We start from the raw sequence: 22,399 nt of genomic DNA, 5'->3' as shown, positions 1-22,399 counted from the left end.
GAGTCTGACTGACTATAAAAGCAGTAGCAGTATTTAAACTTTCCTTTATTTTCTTTATTTATTGTCTTCCTACTGTCTTCCCTCCTTCCTGTCTGCTGTCTCCCCGTGAAACTCTGTCTCCCACCTTGTTTGGTGTGAGTGTTTATGTCCATGTCCAGCTCCCCCCATTATACCACCAGCAATAAAGTTCCACAGCCCCAAAACCCCAACCACTGTTACAGGATACTGCAGTAAGTTCCCCTGCTGGCTTGTGTTGGGCCTCGATTGGCTCCATTATTACTGTGCTCCCTCCCACATCACAGCCTGCTGCACTGATTGGTTAACAGCTTTGCATCTGTAGATATAGGTTTTAAAGCTGGGGTTTGGGGCTTTGGGGTTTTTGCTCATCCTCATGTCCACATTAATCTATTAATAAACTCATGAATGATGTTCTTCCACCACCCACTTTACTGACCTTCTGGTGTCTGGTTTTGATGATGTCATTAGATTGAGACAATGTTTAGTGTTTAGATACCAAAGGGTCAGATAAAGTTATTTGTTTTCAGCTGCTGTGCTGACCACCATGCCTACTTAGTGGATGAAAGCCACACTTCTCATCTAATATTGTCCTAACATTGAATTTATCAGCAAAGGGTTACTCAGTAGTCTGATTTGGAACTGGAGGGTGTTTTTAATTAGCAGATATCAATACTGGGGGAAAAAATGTGATTCAGGAACATGCTGTCACCTTGTGATTTGTAGCTTGGCTGAAAAAGAATATGTGCTCACCTGCTGTTTGGAGTTACGCTGAGATAATTGCAGCTTTTATAAGGTTGTTATTCTGCTTTAAATATGTTTCCTGGACCAGGACAGAAATGTGAATTGTAATTTGATGACAGTTTCATAACCAACAATATATATCCTGAAACAAACCCTTGAAGAGAGGGGAAAAACAAACCTTTTTTATTTGTTTCTGGTCCTTAAATACATTGGACTATGATCAGAAACACTAATTACTGTGCAGCTCCGAAATTGTAAGAAGCAAAAGAAAGTTGGAGATTTTAGTGTTGACACTTAATTTCTCTGTCTTGCCAGTGTGAAAGATAAGCTGAAATATTAATGGCTTTCACATTCGGTGATTTTCTGTGTTCCGCTAAATGGATACAGAACAATGTGTGTTTTGGAAATGGTGTATTTCTCTGCTGATGTGGCAAGTTTAACTTCCTCATTCCCTCATTTTATCAAACATTAAGAAACACATTGTTCATTCAATGTGTGAATTATTTTTTCCTCATGACTTCCCGGATGTTTTTTTATGCATGTACTCACCACTTATTTGACACTTTGTGGTTTATTTATGTTTAAATCAAAATAACTGCTACCTGAGAATTCCCTTATTTTTAGCAGTAGTAGAACATGTTAAAGCTCTTGGACTGTAAGCAAAAAACACCCCAACTATATAAAAAATCAACTGACTGGTATTTATGACAGTCCTGTGTGTTCAGTAGTCATTAGATTAGAGAGGTTATTATAAATATCCACAGATGTGTATGTGAAGACGTTAACCTTCCTTTGTTTCTGTCCCTTTTCACTAACAGTGCTGGCATGTGGCAGACCCCAGGCCACAGCTGTTTATAAAGTTTCAGAGTACGCACGACGTTTTGGTGTCCCTGTCATTGCCGACGGAGGCATCCAGACTGTTGGACACATCGCCAAAGCACTCGCACTGGGAGCATCCACCGGTGAGGGTGATAATGTTACTGTTTTAAACAGACTGTAGTTAAAATTTGCCTTTATCTGTGTTAGAATTCACTTAAAATATTGGGTTTTAATGTTAAGATTATGCTATTTTTTAGCCTAAAACACTAACATAAACAAAGACTCCATTTTAACTTTTCAGTGGACATCATTGGTGAAACACTGATTGTTTGTCTGATCAACAGAAAACCAACTACTGAAAAGCTTTTATTGGTTCCTAAATGCTTCACACTCACATGTTTGGTTTGAAAAGTTCTAAAATTAGATACAAGTTAACTTTTTTTTAAAGACAACTTTATTATAATCTCACATGAAGACAGTGAAACTAATAAAGTGCAGTTTCAGTTAAATCAGCCTTTTGTACAGCTGACTGCTCGCCGTCAGTCCCACTGTGGTTTATGTCTGCCAGCCGGTTCAAATGATTTTAGGAAGTAGTGACTGAAGTAACTTGCCCATCAGGAAACTTCATATCTATGAATAAGGGCCCTTAGCAAACTGTCTGAAGCAATTTAATCACCTTGTTATACAGATGTTCAAAAATACCAACATGGAAACTAATTTCGATGTAAAAATGTTGAAGTAAAAAACTAATTCCTGACAGGTACCTAGTTTGTTTTTATTACTTGTTCTACGCTTTCTTTTTCAAAAGTAAAAATACTGAATTTTATTTCACATTAAAAGGTGTAAAAACATATTTCCTTATATGTGGTGCATATTTTTTTTGTCCAGTGATGATGGGTTCTCTGTTGGCTGCAACCACCGAAGCTCCAGGTGAATATTTCTTCTCTGATGGCATCAGGTTGAAGAAATACCGCGGCATGGGCTCCTTGGATGCCATGGACAAAAACCTCGGCTCTCAGACCAGATATTTTAGGTATGAATACCCCTGTGTAAAAAAACAAAACAAGGTTATTCGCTTTGGCACGTTATGCTGTGTAAAATCCTCTGCCAGTTTTCAACATCTCTTTTTCATTTCATTTTCAGTGGTTTCTAAATGTCACAGTCTTGTGGTAATAAATGATGAGCCTGCTAGAAAAGAGGGGCAGACATTTTAGTCAAACAGGCTGCACTCATGAGAAATTTAGATTTAACAGAGTAACAAATTTAAATCCACTAAGTTTGAGTAAACGGGCTGTGGAAACTCATTTGGTAGTAGTAACAGGATAACTTAAATGTTTGCACCTTAACTCTGCTTTTTCACACTCTCCAAACTGACTGACACACTTGGTGTATGCTGCACGGTTCCCACGCTGCTTTAACGTCGTTCCTGAGATGAAAGCTACTGCTACCAAACCCACCACTCACATTTTATATCTTCGTTTCCCCTCACAGTGAGAGTGACAAGATTAAAGTAGCTCAGGGCGTCTCTGGAGCCGTGCAGGACAAAGGCTCCATCCACAAGTTCGTTCCCTACCTGCTGGCTGGAATTCAGCACTCCTGTCAAGACATCGGTGCCAAAAGCCTCACTCAGCTCAGGTAAACACACACCAACATCATCTGTTTGTCTAATACTTGATAGCTTAAGTGGTTTGAACCAAAAGGATAAATCTTAAACAAGAATTCTGGAATTGTCTTGGTAATAATCTCATTTATTACTAATGATGTCAGGAAAAAAATAGCAGTGGCAAGAAGTTTACTCTGTTTAGTTCAGTGTCACCATATTAAAATAAAGGACATGTTAGTGGGGTGATGCTCAAAACAATCACATTAGGATTTTTGTCCCCATTTTCTCACAAATTTATCTAAAAACTAAAAAAAAAGATTTAGTTAAAGCAATGAGAACATATTCTATTTGTGTGACATGCTCCCAGGAGCAAAGTCTGGTTTAAAACTGGTTCTTTGCTTAAGAACGTTTGTCTGAATTAAATGTTTTTGAGAAATGTCTGACTCCTTTCAGTAAAAAACACAAAGAAGTGAGGGGATAATTTAGGACTTTAGCAGAGTTGTGTGAATATTGGATTTATGGAAGTGGGGCTGCAGAGTTTCAAAGGACTGCTTGGACTTCGATACATTGTTGGCCATTATATTTCAAGTAGCATTCATGTTCTGCAGGCTAATGATATACTCGGTCACATGGTTTAACGATGGGAGAGAAAGTGAAGAAAATGTGGGTGTATTGCACATCAGCCCTTGATTCATCATGTAGTGAGGAGTTTACAGCTTTAGTCTTACTTTGAGTTTATGTTGAACTGTTTCTTCCTCTTTAACTCTGCTGTCATAACGTCTCTCTTCTCAGAGCTTTGATGTACTCCGGAGATCTGAAATTTGAGAAGAGAACAGCATCAGCTCAGATGGAGGGGGGAGTCCACAGTTTGCACAGGTACACAGTTTGTTCTGCACAAATCCACTTAAACTTAACTTTTGCTTGGTTTCATGTCTTTACCGCAGTCAGACGAGCCTCGAGTTAAACTTCCTCCATTCTGGCTGCGTCTGCCTCAACAGAAACTCCTTTGATTGTTGCATGGTCTTCTCTTCTGTCTCCCACAGCTACGAGAAACGGCTCTTTTAAAACAGAAGCAAGCGTCCAGATGGAGAATCTTTCCAGCAGATAAACACTACAAGCCAGAGTCCCTGTAGTGTCTCCTCTAAATTCAAATCAGACTAAAGTTGCACACTTCCATCAGTCTTCCTGCCAGCGTCATCTATGCATTTTTTGAAGTTGTGCCTATAAGTGAGAAAGGGGAGATATCAGTCAGTGCATGCTTGAATGAGTCAACTTTTTAAAAATGTGCTTTTCTGTTGTGTTAATGTAGCAAATATTTTGCTGTGTCCATTTGAGGAAAACGTCCACCAATAAAACCTACATGTTTTTCCACAGGTTGTGTTTGGTTCTTGGTCAGTGGTCTAACTTTGCTTAGTATCATTAGAAAATTTGTGAATACAATGTCTTATTCTTAAACAAGGCAGCAGTTTATCAAGTTCTTGTTTCTAGGTTCTCATTACCTAGAAGGAGACTCACATCCTGGACACGCTGTAGCTTGTAGTGTGAGAAACTGTAGAAGAGAGGAAAAAAATAAAGTTTCAGTTCATGTAATGCAGAAAGCTGTTAAACTTGACTTTATAAACAGATATAACAGCCTTCCATTCATGTTCTGAGAAGAAGCTTCATTCACTAATTAAGCACTGATCAAATATCAAACCTGCATCTTAAAACACCAACAAAAGATGTTATAACATCAGACTGGCAGAAAGCTAAAACCTGAGGTTGGATTAAAATATATTTGTAAAGAGAAAAGTTGACCAATTAACATTTACACTTATCCACTCAGCTTATTGCATGACATGAAATTTGACTTTAAATAACAGAACAAGTGCATATGTAATTAAAGGCCTAGTATTCCTTGTAGGAATGCATATCACCCACTGCTTTCATGACAGAGTTTAAGACTAAGATATGTAGAGAACTGATGGAGTTGTATGTCAAAACCTTGGAAATAACATTAAATATACAATCTCATGCAGCATAGTTTCTTGCCTGACTCCCAGCTAATACATCAAAATTTAGCTCAATATCTGAAAAACTTACTGAGTTGCAGCAACTTTTGTTTTGGCCGATGGAGATTAGTTGTTGCAACCATATTAAAATGGGTCGACTCCCAAATTCAACCAGCTACAGACGTACATCTGATATCTTTCTGAAAGTATCATTAAAATCCATTCAGTGGTTTTGCAAACGGGCAGCTACATGACCACCTGCCTCTGATGAGCACTGCAGTCCACTTAGAGGACATTCTGCCTTCATGTTTCTACATGAAAAAGACTGACCTTTGCATTTGAATCTTAAAATATAAGAATGAAACCAACTTTAATTACCTGCTAAAGTGTTCATGCTGTGATGCACATCTTCACCCTTCCTGTTGGAGATCTCCAGGGAGGATCAGATGCTGCTCTGAATCCACCGGACTTTCCAGGCCCCAAACCAAGCGGACCTGATGGGAGTCGTCCCGTCTCGCTCCGTTGGTCACACCTGTCCTCAGTCATCATGTGGCCCGCAGACATGTCTGATTAAGAGAGGGCTCGGTTATCAAAAACGGACAGATGAGGGTTTTCTATGTGAAATCAAACACTTACCGTTTACCACAGCCAGGTGGTACTTGTACTACACTGATTAGAGTCACTACCACATTTTCTCGTGTATTTATTATTAGTGGCAAAGAAAACACTTTAGTGCTGAAGAAAAATAAAAGTTTAGTGTAAAATTAAAGCTGAAAAGAAGGGTTTTAATGCCAACATGACATCCTAAAAATCAGTCAAAACAACTACAGAAACAGATGAATTAATTTAGTACTTTTAATGCTGACCTGTACTTACTCTGCGCCTTCGAATGAGTCCGTTGGAAGCTACCAGTAAGTCAGGACTTAACGAGTGTTAAGAAAATAACTGTTAGTAATTTAATCATTCATTCTCATCTGAAAGCAGATTATGCTGTTGTTGTATATCTCAAACTTAAAATAACATAAAAATATATTTGAAAAATATGACCGTAAAACAACTAAAACCTGGAATGAGAAAACAACAAAACCCTCACATGATTTGATCAGAAGCAGAAGAAAACGGACATCTCTGCTAAGACTTTTTATTTTTTCATGATTTTTGACTCCAGAGGAGAATGAGACCTAAATAAAGCTGATGTTATGTTGTGTCTCGGTTTTCTATTTTACTTTTCTTTGTTTTTTTTATCTCTCTTGTATTTGATTGCTTTTACTGTTGTATTTTTACATTTTGTTTGACTAAATAATAAAAGCAACTTTAAAAACAACAGAAGTTGACCAATGTGCTGCAGAAACTAATCTGACAATGAGCAATAAATCAGATTAAAGAAAGAATACATATACGAAAACATACATTAACTAAATGCTCACTTATTTAACAAAAAGACTGATAATAATTATGAAACAGCAGAATTCAACAATATAAAAAATGTAAATTTAAATTTAAATAACTAATTTAAGGGTAAAATTCTGAGTCTGTTTGCACAATAGAGAATTTAAAAAGGTGTGAAAAGCTTTGAGCAACTTCACTCAAAAAAATTGGCAAGAAAATCATGAAAATGAATGTAAAAATAAGCAAAACGTTATAGGAGCCCGTTGAGGTTTTCCTGGTTGAACTGAATGAAACAGAATAAATGTTCTCATAAGATATTAAATTATCAGTAAATGGTTCAAACTGATGATTTCAAGAAAAAACTTTTTTTCAAAATGACAGTTAGTTTTGGTTGAATAAAACTGAATGAATGCAGGGACAAAAGAAAAGTCCTTTAAATAATAAAACAAATGACAGAAAAAAGCAACAAACCTAACAAGATAGTGGCCACGGTTTCTGCAGCCGAGAGAGGCAGGGGGGCAGTGGACAAAGGAAGGAAAGGAGGAGTTTGGCTGTTCAGGAGAAGTGAAAGTGAAATGAATCACTGGAGTATTTAAAGAGGAAGTTGGGACTGTCAGAGCTGTTGGCAGACAGGACCGCTGGGGACAACAAGCTGCTCTCAGCTGCAGGTGAGCTGGAGAACATTTCCCACTTTCCTCACACTTCACCATTCATTTCCAGTTTGATTAGACTCATTCTGGCAGCTCTTTAGGCGTTTTCACTTTCCTTTCATTCAGCCGGCTTTGTCTCGGAGTCAGTCATTGTTCCACCTCTTTATTTCCTTGTGGTTTTTAAACTTGATCTTACTTTACGTCCTTCAAACGGGTTTTATTTGTTCCACCACACGTTATGTTGCTGTAAAACTGGAAAAGGTTTTAGGCTTTCTGATCAAGTTAGAGCACAGATGACAAACTGAAAGTATCTTGGTGCTGCTGTTGTTTATTCTGTATGCAAGTGAACTTTCAGCCATATTTGAAGCTGATAGATAAAGACAAGTTTGAGCCTCTAAATTTGGCTCGAAACACATTTTAATCTGCAAAGACTTAAATGTTTTAACCTACCTCCTTTTTTAAAACACTATCAGCTCTTCCTTGTTGGACTGACCTCTTGTATAATTTCTGCTTGCTTTCTTTTTCTTCCGATAGAAAAGATAACACAACAGGTTTTTCAAGCTGGAGCACAAAAATACAGCCATTTTTATAAAGTTCAAACTGGAAGTGAGAGACTATTATTTTCCTCTCTACTATGTGACAAATATGACCAAACTTTGAATAGTGAAGTCTCAGAATCCGACCTGAGACTGCTTTAAAACAGGCAGGTTTTTAGCTACAGATAACGTTTGTTTTTCATTCCTTGGCTGCAGGATTCGAGGGAAGCTTTGAGGTTGACAGATTGTGACTGAATGGCACTTTGCCTCTCCTCCTCTTGCAGAACATGAAGGGGAGTCAGTGTTTTGGCATTTTGTTCAGATTAATCTAATCTGTCTTGTAATTTCTAAGTAAAAGGGACAGGGGGAAAAAAAAGGTTTGTTCCAAAACATCCAGCAGCTCCTCTGACAAGAACCGCCAGGTGAAAACTTGAGGCTACAGCTGAATGAGTGCGGCTTTAACAGTTTCATTTTAGAAAAGGTTATAAAAAGCGAAACGACTCCCTCAAACAATAAAGTTCTGCTTCTGTGAAAAAAAAAAAAAAAAAAAAGTTCATGACTTAAAGTAAAAAATGTTTTATTTGTGCTTTAAGTTTTCAGTCTAATATACTGTAACAAGACAAGTAACTAAAGGAGCGCATTAAAAATATTCAGAAGTCATTTTTTATAACAGTGGAACCAAGAATCACTTCCCATTTTCAAATTAGTTTCTACAATAACAAAATCCAGGTTACCTGTTCAACACTGGATAAGGTTTTGGTTTTTAATCTTTTTTTCTTTTTCCAGACTGAGTTACTAAATACAAAAATCAAACACTGGAACTAAAACTTGACACTTAGTGACTGAGAACAGTCACAGTTTCAAGATAGTTTCCAAACTTTAAAAAGTTTTAAATTCATTGGCCAGGAGTGGCAGCACGCAGACAAGGAAAACACTCAGTTACCAGATGCTGTCTGATTTTGTATATCATAAAGTAATTTTTTCTTCTTTTTTTTTCTTTTTTAGCAGCGTTGACCCGAGTTTCGCCCTGGACTTTATTCTTTGTGGGTGGGATTGTAACGGAACCCATAATGCAGCTGTGATTCTGAGCCCCAGCTGGTTATGGGGTCCGTTTCCATCCCAACGCGCACAAAACATCCTGAACGGACGGGTCGGCGACGAGCACTCCTCGCTTCAATAAGAACATCCCAGCTCAACATCCTCCTGTCTACATTTATCTGAGACTTCACCTTTTTTTCCCCCCTTTAAGTTTGTATCTGGTTGGTAATAATTAACTCATCACTTCCTTGAAAAACTTTATTGTCAAGAGAGAACGAAAAAGCAGCTCTAAAACATTAAAACACAGGAAACTGTATAGAACAATAAAAATACACATATCTGACTGAGCCCCACAGAAAATAAACCCCTCATTATTAAAATTGCTGCCAGACGCTCACCACTGATCCCTTTGGGTTATGACCTCCATAAAAGAAAAATAAAATCAATGAAAAGAAACTACTACAAGACAATTCAGGGCTGTATCACCTTGATTCAGGTGTTGTTGTCATCTGATCATGGTGTTTTTCTTCAATGACACGTTTTCTCCCGGATTGCTGGCAGTAGTGAATGCAACCGGGAATTTCGTGTCAGCCAAGAAGGACACCAGCGTCGACGCTTGGAGAGCCAACGGCAACTTGTTCTGTCCTCTCTGTGCGTACCACGTGCTGCTGCTATTCAGTAGCCTTGTCATAGATTTTTAAAAATAAAACTGACATTCTTAAATTGACTAGTTGTGTGTTTCTATCCAGTACTTATTTTACAACACTTACTAGCTGTGCAACAAATTTGTTAGCATCAAAACAAAGTGTTGCAGTTGTGTCTTTAGCTTACTGTGGTTTCCTCTGCCTTTGAAAGGTTATAAACTGTCAAAAATTCCTCAATTAGAGCATCACCATCTGTAAACCTTTTAAACTGACTCCCACATTAGAGGTCCTATAATTTGTCCCAAATAAGAAAAAGAAAGTCAACATAAAATTATTCAACAAAGACAACAGCTGACTGAGTGTTTCTGCTGAGAAGTTTCAACCTTGACCAGTTGCTGCATTGCTGCAGGCCATGTTCACACTGCTAATTCTGATTTTTACTCTCACATCACAAATCTGGGATGTGAGAGGGTTTTTTTTTTCTTTCCACAAACCATACAGCTAACATGAAACTAAAAGTTAGGTAGTTTTAAGAAACCATATAAAGAAGATTGTTGATTATCACCTTGTATTTCTCACCAAATATTTTTCTTGAACATTTATGGTAGTTATACTTTTTTAAATAAAAGGATTGTAAACCTAAAAATACTAATTATTGTGACACATCTAAAGTCTAGTAAGCCTTAGAGTTCAACTTGTTCTTTTAAAATACAACCATCTTAGTAACTTCTGATTTGAGGAGGTCATCTACATTACGGTGTAAAGTTTCTTTTAACTTTAATACAGATCATTTCTGAAAGTCACAGCTGTAATTTATTTTTTTTTTTTAAAAGGACTGACTATCAAACATTTAAATAACATTAGTACAATTTGTTCGGGGTGTCAAAATATCTCAAAACAAAACCACACATTTCACAAACTACAACAAAATACTTAGGAAATTTTAACAGTGACATAAAAACAAACAAACAAAAAACTACTTTTCACAAAATAATTTAATTACTGCAGGAAATTTTGCAAAATTAATTCTGATTTGTCATGTTTTACAAACAGTGGCCTTTAAAACTATTTTTATAAATAAAAGTTGTTGTTACTAATAGGGGCTGTGTGAAGCACAAATATAATAACAACAACACATATTTCAACAGGAAAAGGTCAGTGTAACCAACTGCTGCAACAGCGATACTGTAAATAATTGGTAAAATATACAACAGCATGTGTTTAAACCACTAACATGTTTTTGATCTACATTGTTTCAGATGCCAAAACTTAACAGTTCTAGTTGCTCTGCTTTAGGCACAGTTAGCACAGATTCCTCTTTACAAATCCTCTTATTTTCAGAGCTGAGCGTCCAGACTGATGTCCAACTACTACGGACCAGCAGGGCAGAGAGAAGGAAGAGTATCAGGATGTTTCCTCAGACAGTAATGACCAACTTGTCTTAACTATATAATAAATTGCAATGATGATTTTTTAAATGTCTTGTAATTAACTTAAGTTACAGACTTTGACAGTAAGTAATCAAATTACTTTTACAATCAAATCAGATGAGAAATGTTTAACTCAAAAGATATTTTTCTTTTACTTGGATATGACAAAATGCTGTAAGTTACAGTTTCCTTCACAATATTGTTGTTCTTTTTCTGCACTGCTGTCAGTTTACAGTTCTGTGGTTGACTAAAGATGGAGAGAAAAGCAGAAAATGTGCATCAGCGGTGTGAACATGACCTGGTTTTTGACCTGAATGTGCACTAGCTTTAAGTGAGCAGGTTTGAGGTCAAAGACAACGGTCCTCGCGTGACAGATAGTCAACGTAAAAGTACTGTGGGATCAGGCACTAGTCAGCTGGCAGAGGAGAGAGTCCAGAGAATAACCACGTTCCAAATGTCATTGCCCACACACACAGTCCTTCAGCGGCCTGAGGAGGATGAAGGTGAAGGGAATCTGGAAAGTATTCTGTCCACCAGTTCGAGATTCCTTGTGTGGTTTTCTCGACTGATCCTTTCGTTCATGGCTATGAGCTGACTCATTAGATTGTTCTGCATTTCTCTCTCGTGGTGCATTAACCTCTGCAGACGGGCGTCTTCCTGCGCCTGCATGGCTGCGTCCATCTCTCTGAGCTGGGCGACGGTTGCAGACACCAGAGTTGAGACTTGCTGCATCACTGTCGTTTTCCTTTTCTTTGACGGAACTGAGAACGCTAAAAAAAAAAACCACGGAGAGAAGACTATAATCAACAAAAAAATACTTTGTAAAACTGATACTCACTGCCTCAACATACGCAACTTGGAAACAAACAATGACTACCACCTGAAGGCATATTATTTAGCTGGCAAGTAATTGCTAATGGAGTACAGCCAACAAGCAATAAAAACACTGAGTTAGAGCTGGGTATTATTGTTTGCTCAATAATGCCATGCAAATTTAGGCTGCATCAGAAATTTGCATGTCTGTGGTCAAACAAAGTGGCAAGTGTTAAGTTCAGACTATTTCAAGTAACTTCACCACAGAATGTATTAAAAATGGGCAAAACAATCCTCAATTTCACCTTATGAAGACAACAACACATTGAAATATTAAACTGAAGGATCCATTGGTGACAAAACAATTAAAGAAAAATCATTAGAAGTAAATGTATCTGAGAATTGTCCACTGCTGCCACAAAATACAGAAGACATGCATTCTGTTTCAGTGGGCTTGCAATGGTTTTAACTCTTCGCTTGGTGTCATCCTGAATGAACTGACGCAGAACAAATATTACAGACCTGTCCAAAACCTTCTGAATCCCTCACTGCTTTTTGTTTTGTTTCCAAGCAGCCCAGGCCTTTCTGTAACCATGATCAGCTGTAGTCATGATCAGCATGACTTCAAGCTTTTAAAAAGGTCTGTCAAACTTTTACTTCAGATTTTTTGCTGAAGTTTCATTCATTCATTTTCAAATAAGTGCCTGACAATTTATAAATATTTTTGTTTTTTAAGCCATTTAACTCTGACTGAATCATGGGCCCAAAACTCAAGGGACAGTTTTAAAAGGGATCTAAAGCCAAGAACTTGTAGGATGATGCATCTCTAAGTTTCTGCATCAAGTCTCTGTTGAATGTTTTTAAAGACAAGACAAGACAAGACTGTCAGATACTGTTCATTTGCTTAAGATCATTTTTATATAAGTGATACTTCTTTTCTCCCCCATTTGTCAACTTTCCTGATTTTTTTAAGCACACTGCAGCAGAGTATGCTGTCATGTTGAGCACTGAGCAGAGAATGAGTGAAAAAGCAGCCAAAGTTTAAAGAGAAAAACAAAACAAAACTGCAAGACATTCAGAGAACCCTGAAAAACATTTGACCACCAAATTTTAAGAAGTCTAGCTTTTTGAAAGCAAAATACAAAGAATGTATAGGTGTGTAACAGAACTAGCATTATCAGTGATGCCTAACATAACTTGTAGATTATCTAAACATAAACAGGAATAACTACATTCTGCTTAACAAACGTGTTCCAACCACACAGACGGTGCAAACACCTCAAGATGGTATTTTGACTGATACAAAATGAAAACTTTAACTAGCATTTAAGAAGAAAATCATCTACGAATGCTGTTGCAGCAATTACCTTAGTGACTCCAACACCATTACTGCAAAATATGACTGCACATTGACTTATGGCGTACCTCAGTACTTAAATGATTCTACATATTTGTTTACTTAATGTCAGTGTTAGTAACAACTACCTAGCTTCATTGTAATCTTCTAAGATAAGATAGCCATTCTGTCTATAAAACCACTATCTATCATAATTGTATTAGACAGTTCAAGTTTAGTGCTACAATCCACCCACATCCTCGTCTGGGACACAAGTACATAAATATATTCAGAACAGAATAAGCAGACTCAGTTTACTTACAGGTATTATTGGTGTGTAACTGTTCAGGTGGAGTAAAGTGCTCCTCCACATCCTCCGTCCCCACTTGTCCCAAATGCTTGTTGATTTCCTGGTCATCAACTTCATCCCAGAGGCTGACCACGACCTCCTGGTGCTCCTGGCTGCTGTCCGATGCAGGTGGCGGAGGGGGGAGGGACGACGGGGGCGACGGTGTCGGCGTTTCGTCCGCCATAATAGGCGGGGGCGTCGGGCTCCTGGGCCGTTTCAGCGGGTTCCCCGGCTGCGGAGAATTACCAAAAGCCCTGTGGCACAGCTCGTAGAAGAGCCAGTGGACCCGCTCGTTGCCACAGCGGTTCTTCTGTTCGCGGTGCTGTAAATACTGCTTCCGAAGAGACTTCAGTTTGCTGACCACCTGCATGTGAGTCCTGTGTACCCCCCTCTCCGACAGCAGTTTGGATATCCTGCTGTAGACCACTGAGTCCTTCACTGTGCCCGTGATCAAGTTACGGATCCCCTCCGATCCCCGGATACTCAGAAGTTCTTTTATTTCGTTCTCCTGCCAGTTGTGCATCTTCTCTTTTAGGAGTAAATGAGCCATGGAGCCTGTCAACTTATAACAAACACCTCCCTGTATGTTTGCGCGGCTGTTGGCTGCGTTTTTATCCTGCGCCGGAAGATGACGTCTTAAAAACGCGTCGATGAGAAAAATGGGGAAAAACAACATACGGCGGAGTAAAGCAACAACCAGAAACTAAAGTCCTATATAAATGTATAAATACATAAAACCGTAACATTGTAAATTTCCTAAAACCTCAACGGAAAAAAATGTGATCACGTATACGATGCCATTCTGTGTTTTGGGTCACTTACATTTTTTCTCCTTCAAAATAAAAATCATACGAAAAAAACTACATACACATTCATGTGTCTGTGTGGAAGAAAAAAGGAAATGGGATAAGCACTTTGCGGTATGTTTTCTGTGTAAATGTGGTTTATAAATAAAGTTTGACTGATTGATTGGGAAATACTTAAACTAGTATCTTTTAAGCCAGTAAAATTATAATTAATTGGTTATTTAAACCCATTAAGACTAATACCCGCTCAATGATGATTTGATTGATTAAGAACCAAAACATTTCAAAAACTCCCATGTTTGCACAACATTCCACCTTTAAATTATAAGCATTAATAATATGCAAATGTTATAATAAATTCCACGAATGTAGTTTAATAACTACAGCTATCTTGATTAATTAAAGTCGTAGTTCCTCTGCCACCCACTAGATGGCTCCCTACTGGTTCGACTCGAAAATGCATCTTGAGAGAAACATCGTCTCTAGTTTTAGTTCCGCTAGGGTAAACAACTAATGCAGTCCCCATTTACAGCTAATATCCGACATCGACCAGCAGTTAGCTAAACTGTGAGAAAACCTCGAACCCAGCTGAGCTTACAACAACGCAGTCATAGTCTGACACGAAATATGGGCAGAGAGTGAATGTTTTCATCGCGTGGCAGAAAACTCACCTGTCTGTGCTGCAGCGGTGATGGAGGAGCTCTCGCCCCTGCGGATCACACCGACCGTCCGAGCTCTCAGCTCCGCGCTGCGAGGCAAGCGTGAAAATGTCCAGGACTCCGGAGAAGGGAAAGGCGACAGAGTATTCCCCGAACCGGAGAAGCTTTGGTTCAAGGAGAGCAGCGCGAAAAACCTGCGAAACAGAGACTTCTTGTCGCCGACCTCGATGCTAAACACGCTGTTCGCGAACGGACAGGTTGGTTCGGTTCACACCTGCCAGGTTTATTAACATTTAAATCCCTCGTTGATGATTCTGGTCGTCTTATTTTTTTTCAAATTAACGCTTGTCGTACTGTCAGAAGCTGAGTGCGTTAAGAAAAAGTCTTAGAGAGACGCTAACTACACACCATGACGTGTCATCACGTTCTCTGTACTGTTAATTAACGCGAAAGTTCTTAGGCCAAAACTCCTCCGCCACGCAGTATAGTTCCTCGGAAGGTGTTTATGATTGCTAGAATTTTAATTCAGCGTAGTGATACAACGGCGCAAAGGTGTTTCTTGACGACCTGGAAAATTAGCCAATAAGAAAAGAGAACCTGGACTATCTACTTTATAATGTTAGGTCATAAAAAACACCTCCCAATGTTTGTTTTTTGGATTGTAGATAAATAACATATTCGACATATCAGACATATTCGCTGGATTGATTGGAGGCCGCTGACTTTGCTCCATTATGATCGACCAAACACTAAAAGCCTGCAGCTGCAATTAGTGCGTGTGTGGCAGAGCCAATATGGGTCAGCTGGATGTGCTGAAACTGAGTTTGCACATATACACACCATACTATAGTTTATGAGGACAAAAATCACTTATAACAACTTAGCTTTATGAGCATGTCTGCCTGTTACCAAGACAAGACATGCAACAGTATTTCGTTAATTGTCATTATCTGATAGTTTAAAATTGTGCATGAATCATAACCATAAGCAAAAATGTATGAATTGCTTTAAGTTAAATATTTGTGTAAAGTCCACAATTCTGTGGCATGTCAGTTTTTGGTATCACACTGTGAATACCTATCTCCTGCTGGTGAAAAGTGAAGGCAGATGTCTTTGTGTTGTGTCTGTTTGTTACCTAAATAGTTTGTTACCTAAATAGTTCATGAATCTTTGGACAAATTTTAATGAAATTTGCATAAAGTAATCACCGGATGTAGATCTACCACTGACATACTTTTGGAGTCACTCCAATTCAAGATGAACGCTAAGGCCGATCGACATTAGCCAACACAAAAATGGCTAAAGCTCTGTCAATTTCAGTTATTGAGTTAAAATTTCATATGGTAGTAGATTAGAGTCATCCCCAGTGCATACTCTGGTATCGCATGAGATTGCACATAATGTTATCATGGTTTAAACAAAGTTGCTACAGCTCTGTAATTTTTCAGCATAAAATAATCTTAGTCTAAAACACTGGCACAAAAACAGTGGGAAATATGCATTCCATCAAGAAATCCAAGGCCTTTAATTTCAGCAAAAATCTGTCCTGAAATTTAGTTTAGTTTTTTTTTTTTTGTCTTGTGATTTAGCTGAACTCTGAGTGTTTTTATTGTTAAATCCCCCCCAGGTTCCTCCAGCAGTGATGTCCAGAGTCTTGTCCCTTCGTGGCAGTGGGGTGCTCCCTGTGGCCGGTGGGGAGGTGATGGGCGAAGGATTGAGGCTGCGGGTGGATCGGGCCGCAGCTTTCCAGGCGGTCCTGGCAGGTGGAACTACAGAGTACCTGAAGCCCTCTGGTCAGAGGGAGGGCTGTGTGCTGCTCAACTGTCCTGCTCTGCATCCTAAACCCAACATCCCCACTCCTGATACACTGAGCCTGGGCCAGCTAAGAACTGTTCTGCTGGCTGACCACATGGGGGCACTGCTGAGAAGACAGGGGTGAGTCAACAAAAGGGGCTTTTTAACAAGAAAGGTCTAGACTTAGTTAAATCTTTTTAGACCAATTTATTTATCATTTATTAAAATATTAGTTTGATAATGGTAATATTCTTTCCTGTCTTAGATTTGAGGTTTTCTTTTGCCCCACGCTTCCTGAAGACAGCGATATTATCGCTTTCCTCCGAGCTCTGGGAATTGATTGGCCAACAGCTCCAGGTGATTGGACCAATGAGGAGCGGGAGGAGAAGCTCCACAAGGTGCTGGAGAACTCACCTTACAGAGAAAGAGGAACGGAGAGACACAGGAGGACCAGCGGTGGGGGAGGGAGGAAAGCAGACGAGGAGGAGGAGGAGGAGGAGAATGAGGAAGTGCTCAGAATTAACTTGAAACGGGTTTTTCAGGAGGAGGGGCTGCTGGGATACGACCCCACCCTCGGCACTTGCACAGGTAAGGACATGTGGGCACTCATTGCTTATTTATGAAGATTCTTTAAACATGTGCTCATTTCCCCTTTTCTCTGTAATGACACAAATGGTACCTTTTAGTAAAACATTTGTAAACCCACTTTTCTTTTGTGAATGAAGCAGTCCATCAGAAATGCTGGTTTTGTATTAAAAAGCTGAATAATATTAACTTATTCTTAACTCATTAGACCAAAATTCCATGCTTCCTTTCTTCAGTATTGTTTGATAAATAATATTGTTAACGGGATTTGGTTCTCTGACAAAAATATTCTTTCATTTTCTTTTAGGTGGTAAAGTATAGAAATACATTTTTCAGCCTTTTGTTTTACATAAAAAAAGATGGACCCTGTAAATGTCATTTCAATCAAACAAATTGTTTTTGTTTTTTTACTTTTCAGTTCACAGAGACAGTGTTTCCCACCTGGCGCAGCTTGATCTGTCCACGGCTGACTGCACAGTGAGACAAACAAACGGACAGATATGAAGTTCACAAACAGGTTTTCTTTTCTTTCATTTAAAAAAAATATAATTTCTGCTTCTTTTTCAGGTATCCATGGTAACAACAATACATGTGACTTCTTGTCAGGATGAGTTCCGCCAGCAGCAGATAGCGATGCTGTGGAGAGCCAGTGGAGCGACACACACTCAGGTAACCACACACACACCCCTGCAGCAGATTGTGTGTATTTTTTTTTAAACACGTTTTGCTATCTGTGGCTGCAGAGACAGCTTGTGTGTGGGCCTGTGAAGACTCCTGGTTCTCACCTGACTGGTGAACAGTACCTGCAGTAAGACGCATCCCTTTCTTCATGAATGTTTCTGTGTAATGATTCTTATTGGAGGTCCGTCTTCAGGAAACACCAGGAGACTCAGAAGTTCACTGAATGAATTGCTGATTTAAGTGCTTAGGTTGAACAGGATACAACATGACACTTAACTCCATTTACAATTTGAACTTCTGGGTCTTGATTTCCTCTTACTTTTGTCTCCTTGTCACTTGTGATTGTGTTACATTACAGGACCATTTTCTCCTTGGTTGTCAAAGCATCCCAGAGAAGCCTCGCCTCATTCTGTCTTGCTTGAAACAAGTTGTTGCATAAATCCCTACATTATACCGCCTTTGTGTCAGAGCCTTTTAGCTTACACTGAAAATTAAACAGTGCAGAAATCTTCATACAAAGAATTAACTTTTTTGTATGCTCTATCTCCTCTTGTATTAGGTCATCTTTTTTTTGCACCCTTTACATTTTTATAGCTTTTTTTTACTTCCGACCAAGCTTTCTACAGCTCTGGATTTTATTATCAAATGACACTAAATAAAACGTGAGTTCTAAACTAAACTAAAAACTCTGCTCGTCTTTTGTAGGCTGAGAAAAGGTCAGATGAAGGAAGCCTCAGAGATGAAATATGGAGATAAAGTGGAAGGTGTGTGCACATTTAAACGTTTCTGTTATATGTGTATTTAATGCATATTATTCCTCACTCCTCCATGTAACTTTAATGGTACGTTCTGTTAAGCAGCTATAAGTGAAATAAGAACGATTGTTATGAGATGGATTTGTCTCTTGTAGGTCAGATGTGGGATGACATCATCAAGGTGATGACCTCTGCCACGGTCAGATTTGAGCTGCTGTCAACTGTTCACACAAGTCCTGTGAGTCAACTGGATCTCTGCATTCATCTGAGTGTCCTATAAAATGTACTGAAGGTTTAACATGTGTTAAAGGACTGAATTTCTCTAGCTGTCATATAGATTAATAAAAACAATTTATCTGTAATCAGAAACATTTCTTGAAGGTTGCTCTGACTTCAATGATTAGGCAGAATGATTGACAGCTGTTTGTTTAGGTGACGCTGGACGTCCAGAGAGAAGGAAGCGTGTCAACCAAAGGGCCGCGAGGAGGAGTGTTTGTGATGTATAACTGCGCCAGACTGCACACTCTGTTTGACAGCTACGAGAGGGGCGTGGAGAAGGGTGAGAGTTGGTGACTCGTTTTAATTATAAAAACTGGGTTAGGACCCCCAGGAAGAGGGTTTAGAGAATTAGGTTTATCACTTTAGCATTATAGAAAAACTTAGGCAAAAATCCTTCATCATGTGTAGGTTATTATGTGCATGTGTAAAACAATAAAACAAACAAATAAAAGAAAACATCAGCTTTTATATAAGAGGTAACTGTTTTAGGTTCTTTTTATGTTTAAAATCTAAGCATTTGTGTTTTTTATTAACCGATTTATCTGCAGGCTTGTATCCAGAAATCCCAGAAGGCTCCAAGCTGGATTTTTCTGCTCTCAAAGAAGAGGTGCCACCAATTCTGTTTTTAAATTTTAAAGAGATTTCATAAATATTTGTCTTTATTTTCTGTTTTATTTATTTATTTATTTAACTAATAAAATAATTTCAGATCTTCACAGCTCAGCAGTGCTAATTAAACCATATTGTTGTGTTTTTTGACAGGGCGAGTGGCTTCTCTTGTTCAATTACCTCATTCCGTTCGCTGAGCTGCTCAACCAATCAGGACAAGCGTTAGATTGTGAAGGGGGAGGAGCCAGAGTGAACATTAAGACCGAACAGGCACGTACAGTAGATGAAGCGTCCATAAAAATCTAATCAAACAAAGTCAAAGTGAAGATTTTTGTCTAACTTCAGTTTCTGTGTCCTTCAGATCTGTAAATTTCTCGTATCTCTCAGTAAAGACTTCAGTTCGTACTACAACAGAGTCCATGTGCTCGGGGTGAGAACGTATTCATGTATTTATGTGTTTAAATGGAAGAGTTGTCTTGAATCATTACTCCCAGCAGATAATGTAAATTTAAATCAGAGGTTGATTTTGAGAGTTAATTTCTGTAAAAATATTTTACTTTGTTTTTATTGTTGTCATTTTTATTTCTATCCTTGGCCTTAACGTATATTTCTTCTTTTTTTTCAAGGAACCATTGCCTCATCTCTTTAACCAGATGTTTTGTCGTCTCTATCTGTTAAGAGCGCTGAGGGAACTCTACCACAGCGCTCTGGAGACCCTCAACCTTCCCCCCATCAGGCAGCTATAGCTTCAACGTAATCCCCTCATCCGTCACAGTTAGCTTCACCTCCACCACCTGCCACTGACGCTCTTGCCAATGTGTTACGTAAACAGCTGAGACACGCTCACCTTTCTGGCAACGTTACAGCTAATTATGAGATTTCACCTGCCCACCGTGTGCTTGTCAGTGTAGGTGGACAAAAAAAAATCACTGTAAATAGTTCAAAGATGTCAGCGTAATTTATCATATGTGTTCCCTGACCAATCGTTTTCATTTGAGTCGATTACTTGTCTGTTTAATGTTTTTAAATGGAATAGTTTGACATTTTTTGGATACAATAAGAGTGTAGAAATCCCTTAAACATGTGTACTGTAACTTAGGGAAAAGATTGAATAATGAACCAGTCTCTGTATGGAGGTAACACGGCCCATAAAGTGCAATAATTTGCACATTTTTTCTTGTTTGATAAATCTGTCAAAATAACTTAAGAGTAGAAACTTAAATTATGCTTTCATCTGTTGCTTGGCTGCAGTTTGAATGGAGTGATAAGAAAGCCAGTAAGCAAAAATGTCAAATTATTCCTATATTTCATCACTCTTGTTTCTAAGATGTCCTTCCACCCCGCGTTCCTCGTTTTATAACTTTAGCACCCAGCAGATCTATGACATTTCACTTCAAGTCAGTATTTTTTAGCTTTTATTGTCAAACTTTATACATGCAGCAACAAAATTTATTTGTAGCTCTTCAACTCACAGAACTGAACACCACATCAGTGACTTTTACTTTGATTATGATGCCAAAAATGATATAAATGCCCCCAGACTATTCTGTAGCAAGATTTTTTGGATCTTTTTATTACTGTTTTACTTCGTGTCACTAAAGATGCTTTTTGACCAACAGGAATTTGGTTTGGACCATATTTACAAAAAGTGTTCCTGGTGTTTTAGTGTGAAATGTGTCATAGCTGTTTGAACCAAACTTTATTCTAACAGAGGTTCTAGTTTTACTTTAAATTGCAGACTGGGATTTGGTTTATTTTCACATAAACACAGATTAAAAACCTATTTCTAAGCCAATAAAGTAAAATTTAGAGAGTTACAACTCATGTAAAAGGACAAGTCGATACACAATTCATGCAAACTTTACTTACATAATGTGCAGTAAGAAGTGAAATATATGGTAAACTTTAGTTTTAACAATGATGTGGACTTTTCAGGTATTTCAAGGAAGTCAAAGAACTAGGTGTATCCACAAAGAACTTATGAATACAATGAAACTGCTAAAAAGGAGAAAATACATGTTTTGTTTGTTGGCAATTTAACTTTTTAGAATCAACAGAAATGTAAATATAGCAGGAGTTTAAAAGGGAACATGGTAAAGCTAAGTGAAAGCAAGATTGTATTATTTCTCAAACAGAACTGGTCCACAAATAACATCTGAACTATCTAACATTTTTTCCTTTTTAAAAAGTCTTTAAGTTTCTTAGTCACTGCCTGCAGGGGGGGAAAAGTGTTTTTTTTTCCCCATAATTTGAAGATTCCATTTCATTGTATTCATCAATACCACAAGTATATTTATTACCAGTTAAAAAAAGAAGATATATTTATACATTATGTATATTATGTATCTGAGTCTTAATTTCTTTTTTTTTCCCAGAGCCCTTCACTTAGTCCTGCTCTTCTTGCTTGACAAATCAATCATTTGTATAATAGCTCTTGATTAAGTTATTGACAAAAATATTATTTAGGATATTGTGCCACAATCGTAGGAAATGCATGAAATGGAACAAAACTTATACATAAGAGTTTATTGCCAAAATACTATTTATAAATGTATGAAAGGAAAGAATAATGGCCTAAACTGATCCTTAAGTATGTTTAAAATAAGACCTACCCTCGGTAAAAAATGTGCCATAGTTTGTTTCATCTGTCTGCTACATTTTTCTTAATGCAAGTGGTTTAAATATACAGTATATTTCTTTACAGAACAAAAGTAGTGTCGTAGTTCACTTTTCACAGCATGAAGTTTTTGTTTGAGGCATATAAATGTATGGAAATTGTTTTTATTGACTTGATTTTTGTTTACTGAAAAAGGGAAAAGTGTTTTATTGCTGCTGTAATTGTAACAGTAATAAAGCAGGGGATATGCACAAAGA

General features: G+C 38.0%; 3 protein-coding genes and 1 long non-coding RNA gene across 10 annotated transcripts in view; 2 read left to right on the top strand and 2 right to left on the bottom strand.

The window, feature by feature from the left end:
* Nucleotides 1-4,554, top strand: part of impdh2 (IMP (inosine 5'-monophosphate) dehydrogenase 2) — a 10,636-nt gene extending 6,082 nt beyond the window's left edge. For 2 of the 5 annotated variants that reach the window (XM_037976919.1, XM_037976921.1), the window contains 5 exons: nt 159-230; nt 1,578-1,721; nt 2,467-2,611; nt 3,070-3,213; nt 3,974-4,554. In XM_037976919.1, coding sequence (XP_037832847.1) covers nt 159-230; nt 1,578-1,721; nt 2,467-2,611; nt 3,070-3,213; nt 3,974-4,145 — 677 coding nt within the window. In that variant the 3' untranslated portion in view covers nt 4,146-4,554. The remainder of the gene's footprint in view (nt 1-158; nt 231-1,577; nt 1,722-2,466; nt 2,612-3,069; nt 3,214-3,973) is intronic. The other 3 variants (XM_017411294.2, XM_017411295.2, XM_037976920.1) reach the window with 3 other exon arrangements.
* Nucleotides 2,485-4,246, bottom strand: LOC112450359. Its single transcript, XR_003038936.2, has 3 exons — nt 4,121-4,246; nt 3,910-3,995; nt 2,485-2,623 (listed from the first exon to the last, which is right to left on the bottom strand). It is a non-coding gene; the product is annotated as an uncharacterized LOC112450359 (long non-coding RNA).
* On the bottom strand, nt 4,268-14,973 carry LOC108233096. Of its 3 annotated transcripts, XR_005233487.1 has the most exons (5): nt 14,835-14,966; nt 13,331-13,992; nt 5,551-5,738; nt 4,681-4,730; nt 4,268-4,402 (listed from the first exon to the last, which is right to left on the bottom strand). XR_005233487.1 is itself a non-coding variant. In XM_017411297.3 (3 exons), exons 2-3 carry the CDS (start codon nt 13,905-13,907, stop codon nt 11,340-11,342), a joined length of 867 nt encoding a protein of 288 aa, XP_017266786.1. In that variant the 5' UTR covers nt 13,908-13,992; nt 14,835-14,966; the 3' UTR covers nt 6,317-11,339. The 3 variants fall into 3 exon arrangements, 1 of the variants encoding a protein (XP_017266786.1); XM_017411297.3 differs by lacking the exons at nt 4,268-4,402; nt 4,681-4,730; nt 5,551-5,738 and adding an exon at nt 6,317-11,629; XR_005233488.1 differs by lacking the exons at nt 4,268-4,402; nt 4,681-4,730; nt 13,331-13,992 and having other exon boundaries at nt 5,603-5,738; nt 14,835-14,973.
* On the top strand, nt 14,655-22,399 carry dalrd3 (DALR anticodon binding domain containing 3). The gene is made up of 13 exons (XM_017411293.3): nt 14,655-15,079; nt 16,450-16,757; nt 16,882-17,204; nt 17,620-17,678; nt 17,769-17,870; nt 17,945-18,009; nt 18,588-18,646; nt 18,793-18,875; nt 19,070-19,196; nt 19,465-19,523; nt 19,679-19,795; nt 19,887-19,955; nt 20,152-22,399. The coding sequence occupies exons 1-13, from the start codon at nt 14,855-14,857 to the stop codon at nt 20,269-20,271; spliced, it is 1,716 nt and encodes a 571-aa protein (XP_017266782.1). The 5' UTR covers nt 14,655-14,854; the 3' UTR covers nt 20,272-22,399.

The sequence above is a fragment of the Kryptolebias marmoratus genome, linkage group LG8 (assembly GCF_001649575.2).
Source record: "Kryptolebias marmoratus isolate JLee-2015 linkage group LG8, ASM164957v2, whole genome shotgun sequence".
NCBI lineage: Eukaryota > Metazoa > Chordata > Actinopteri > Cyprinodontiformes > Rivulidae > Kryptolebias > Kryptolebias marmoratus.
The sequence above is the reverse complement of the archived record's forward strand: the minus strand, read 5'-3'. Positions and strand labels throughout refer to the sequence as shown.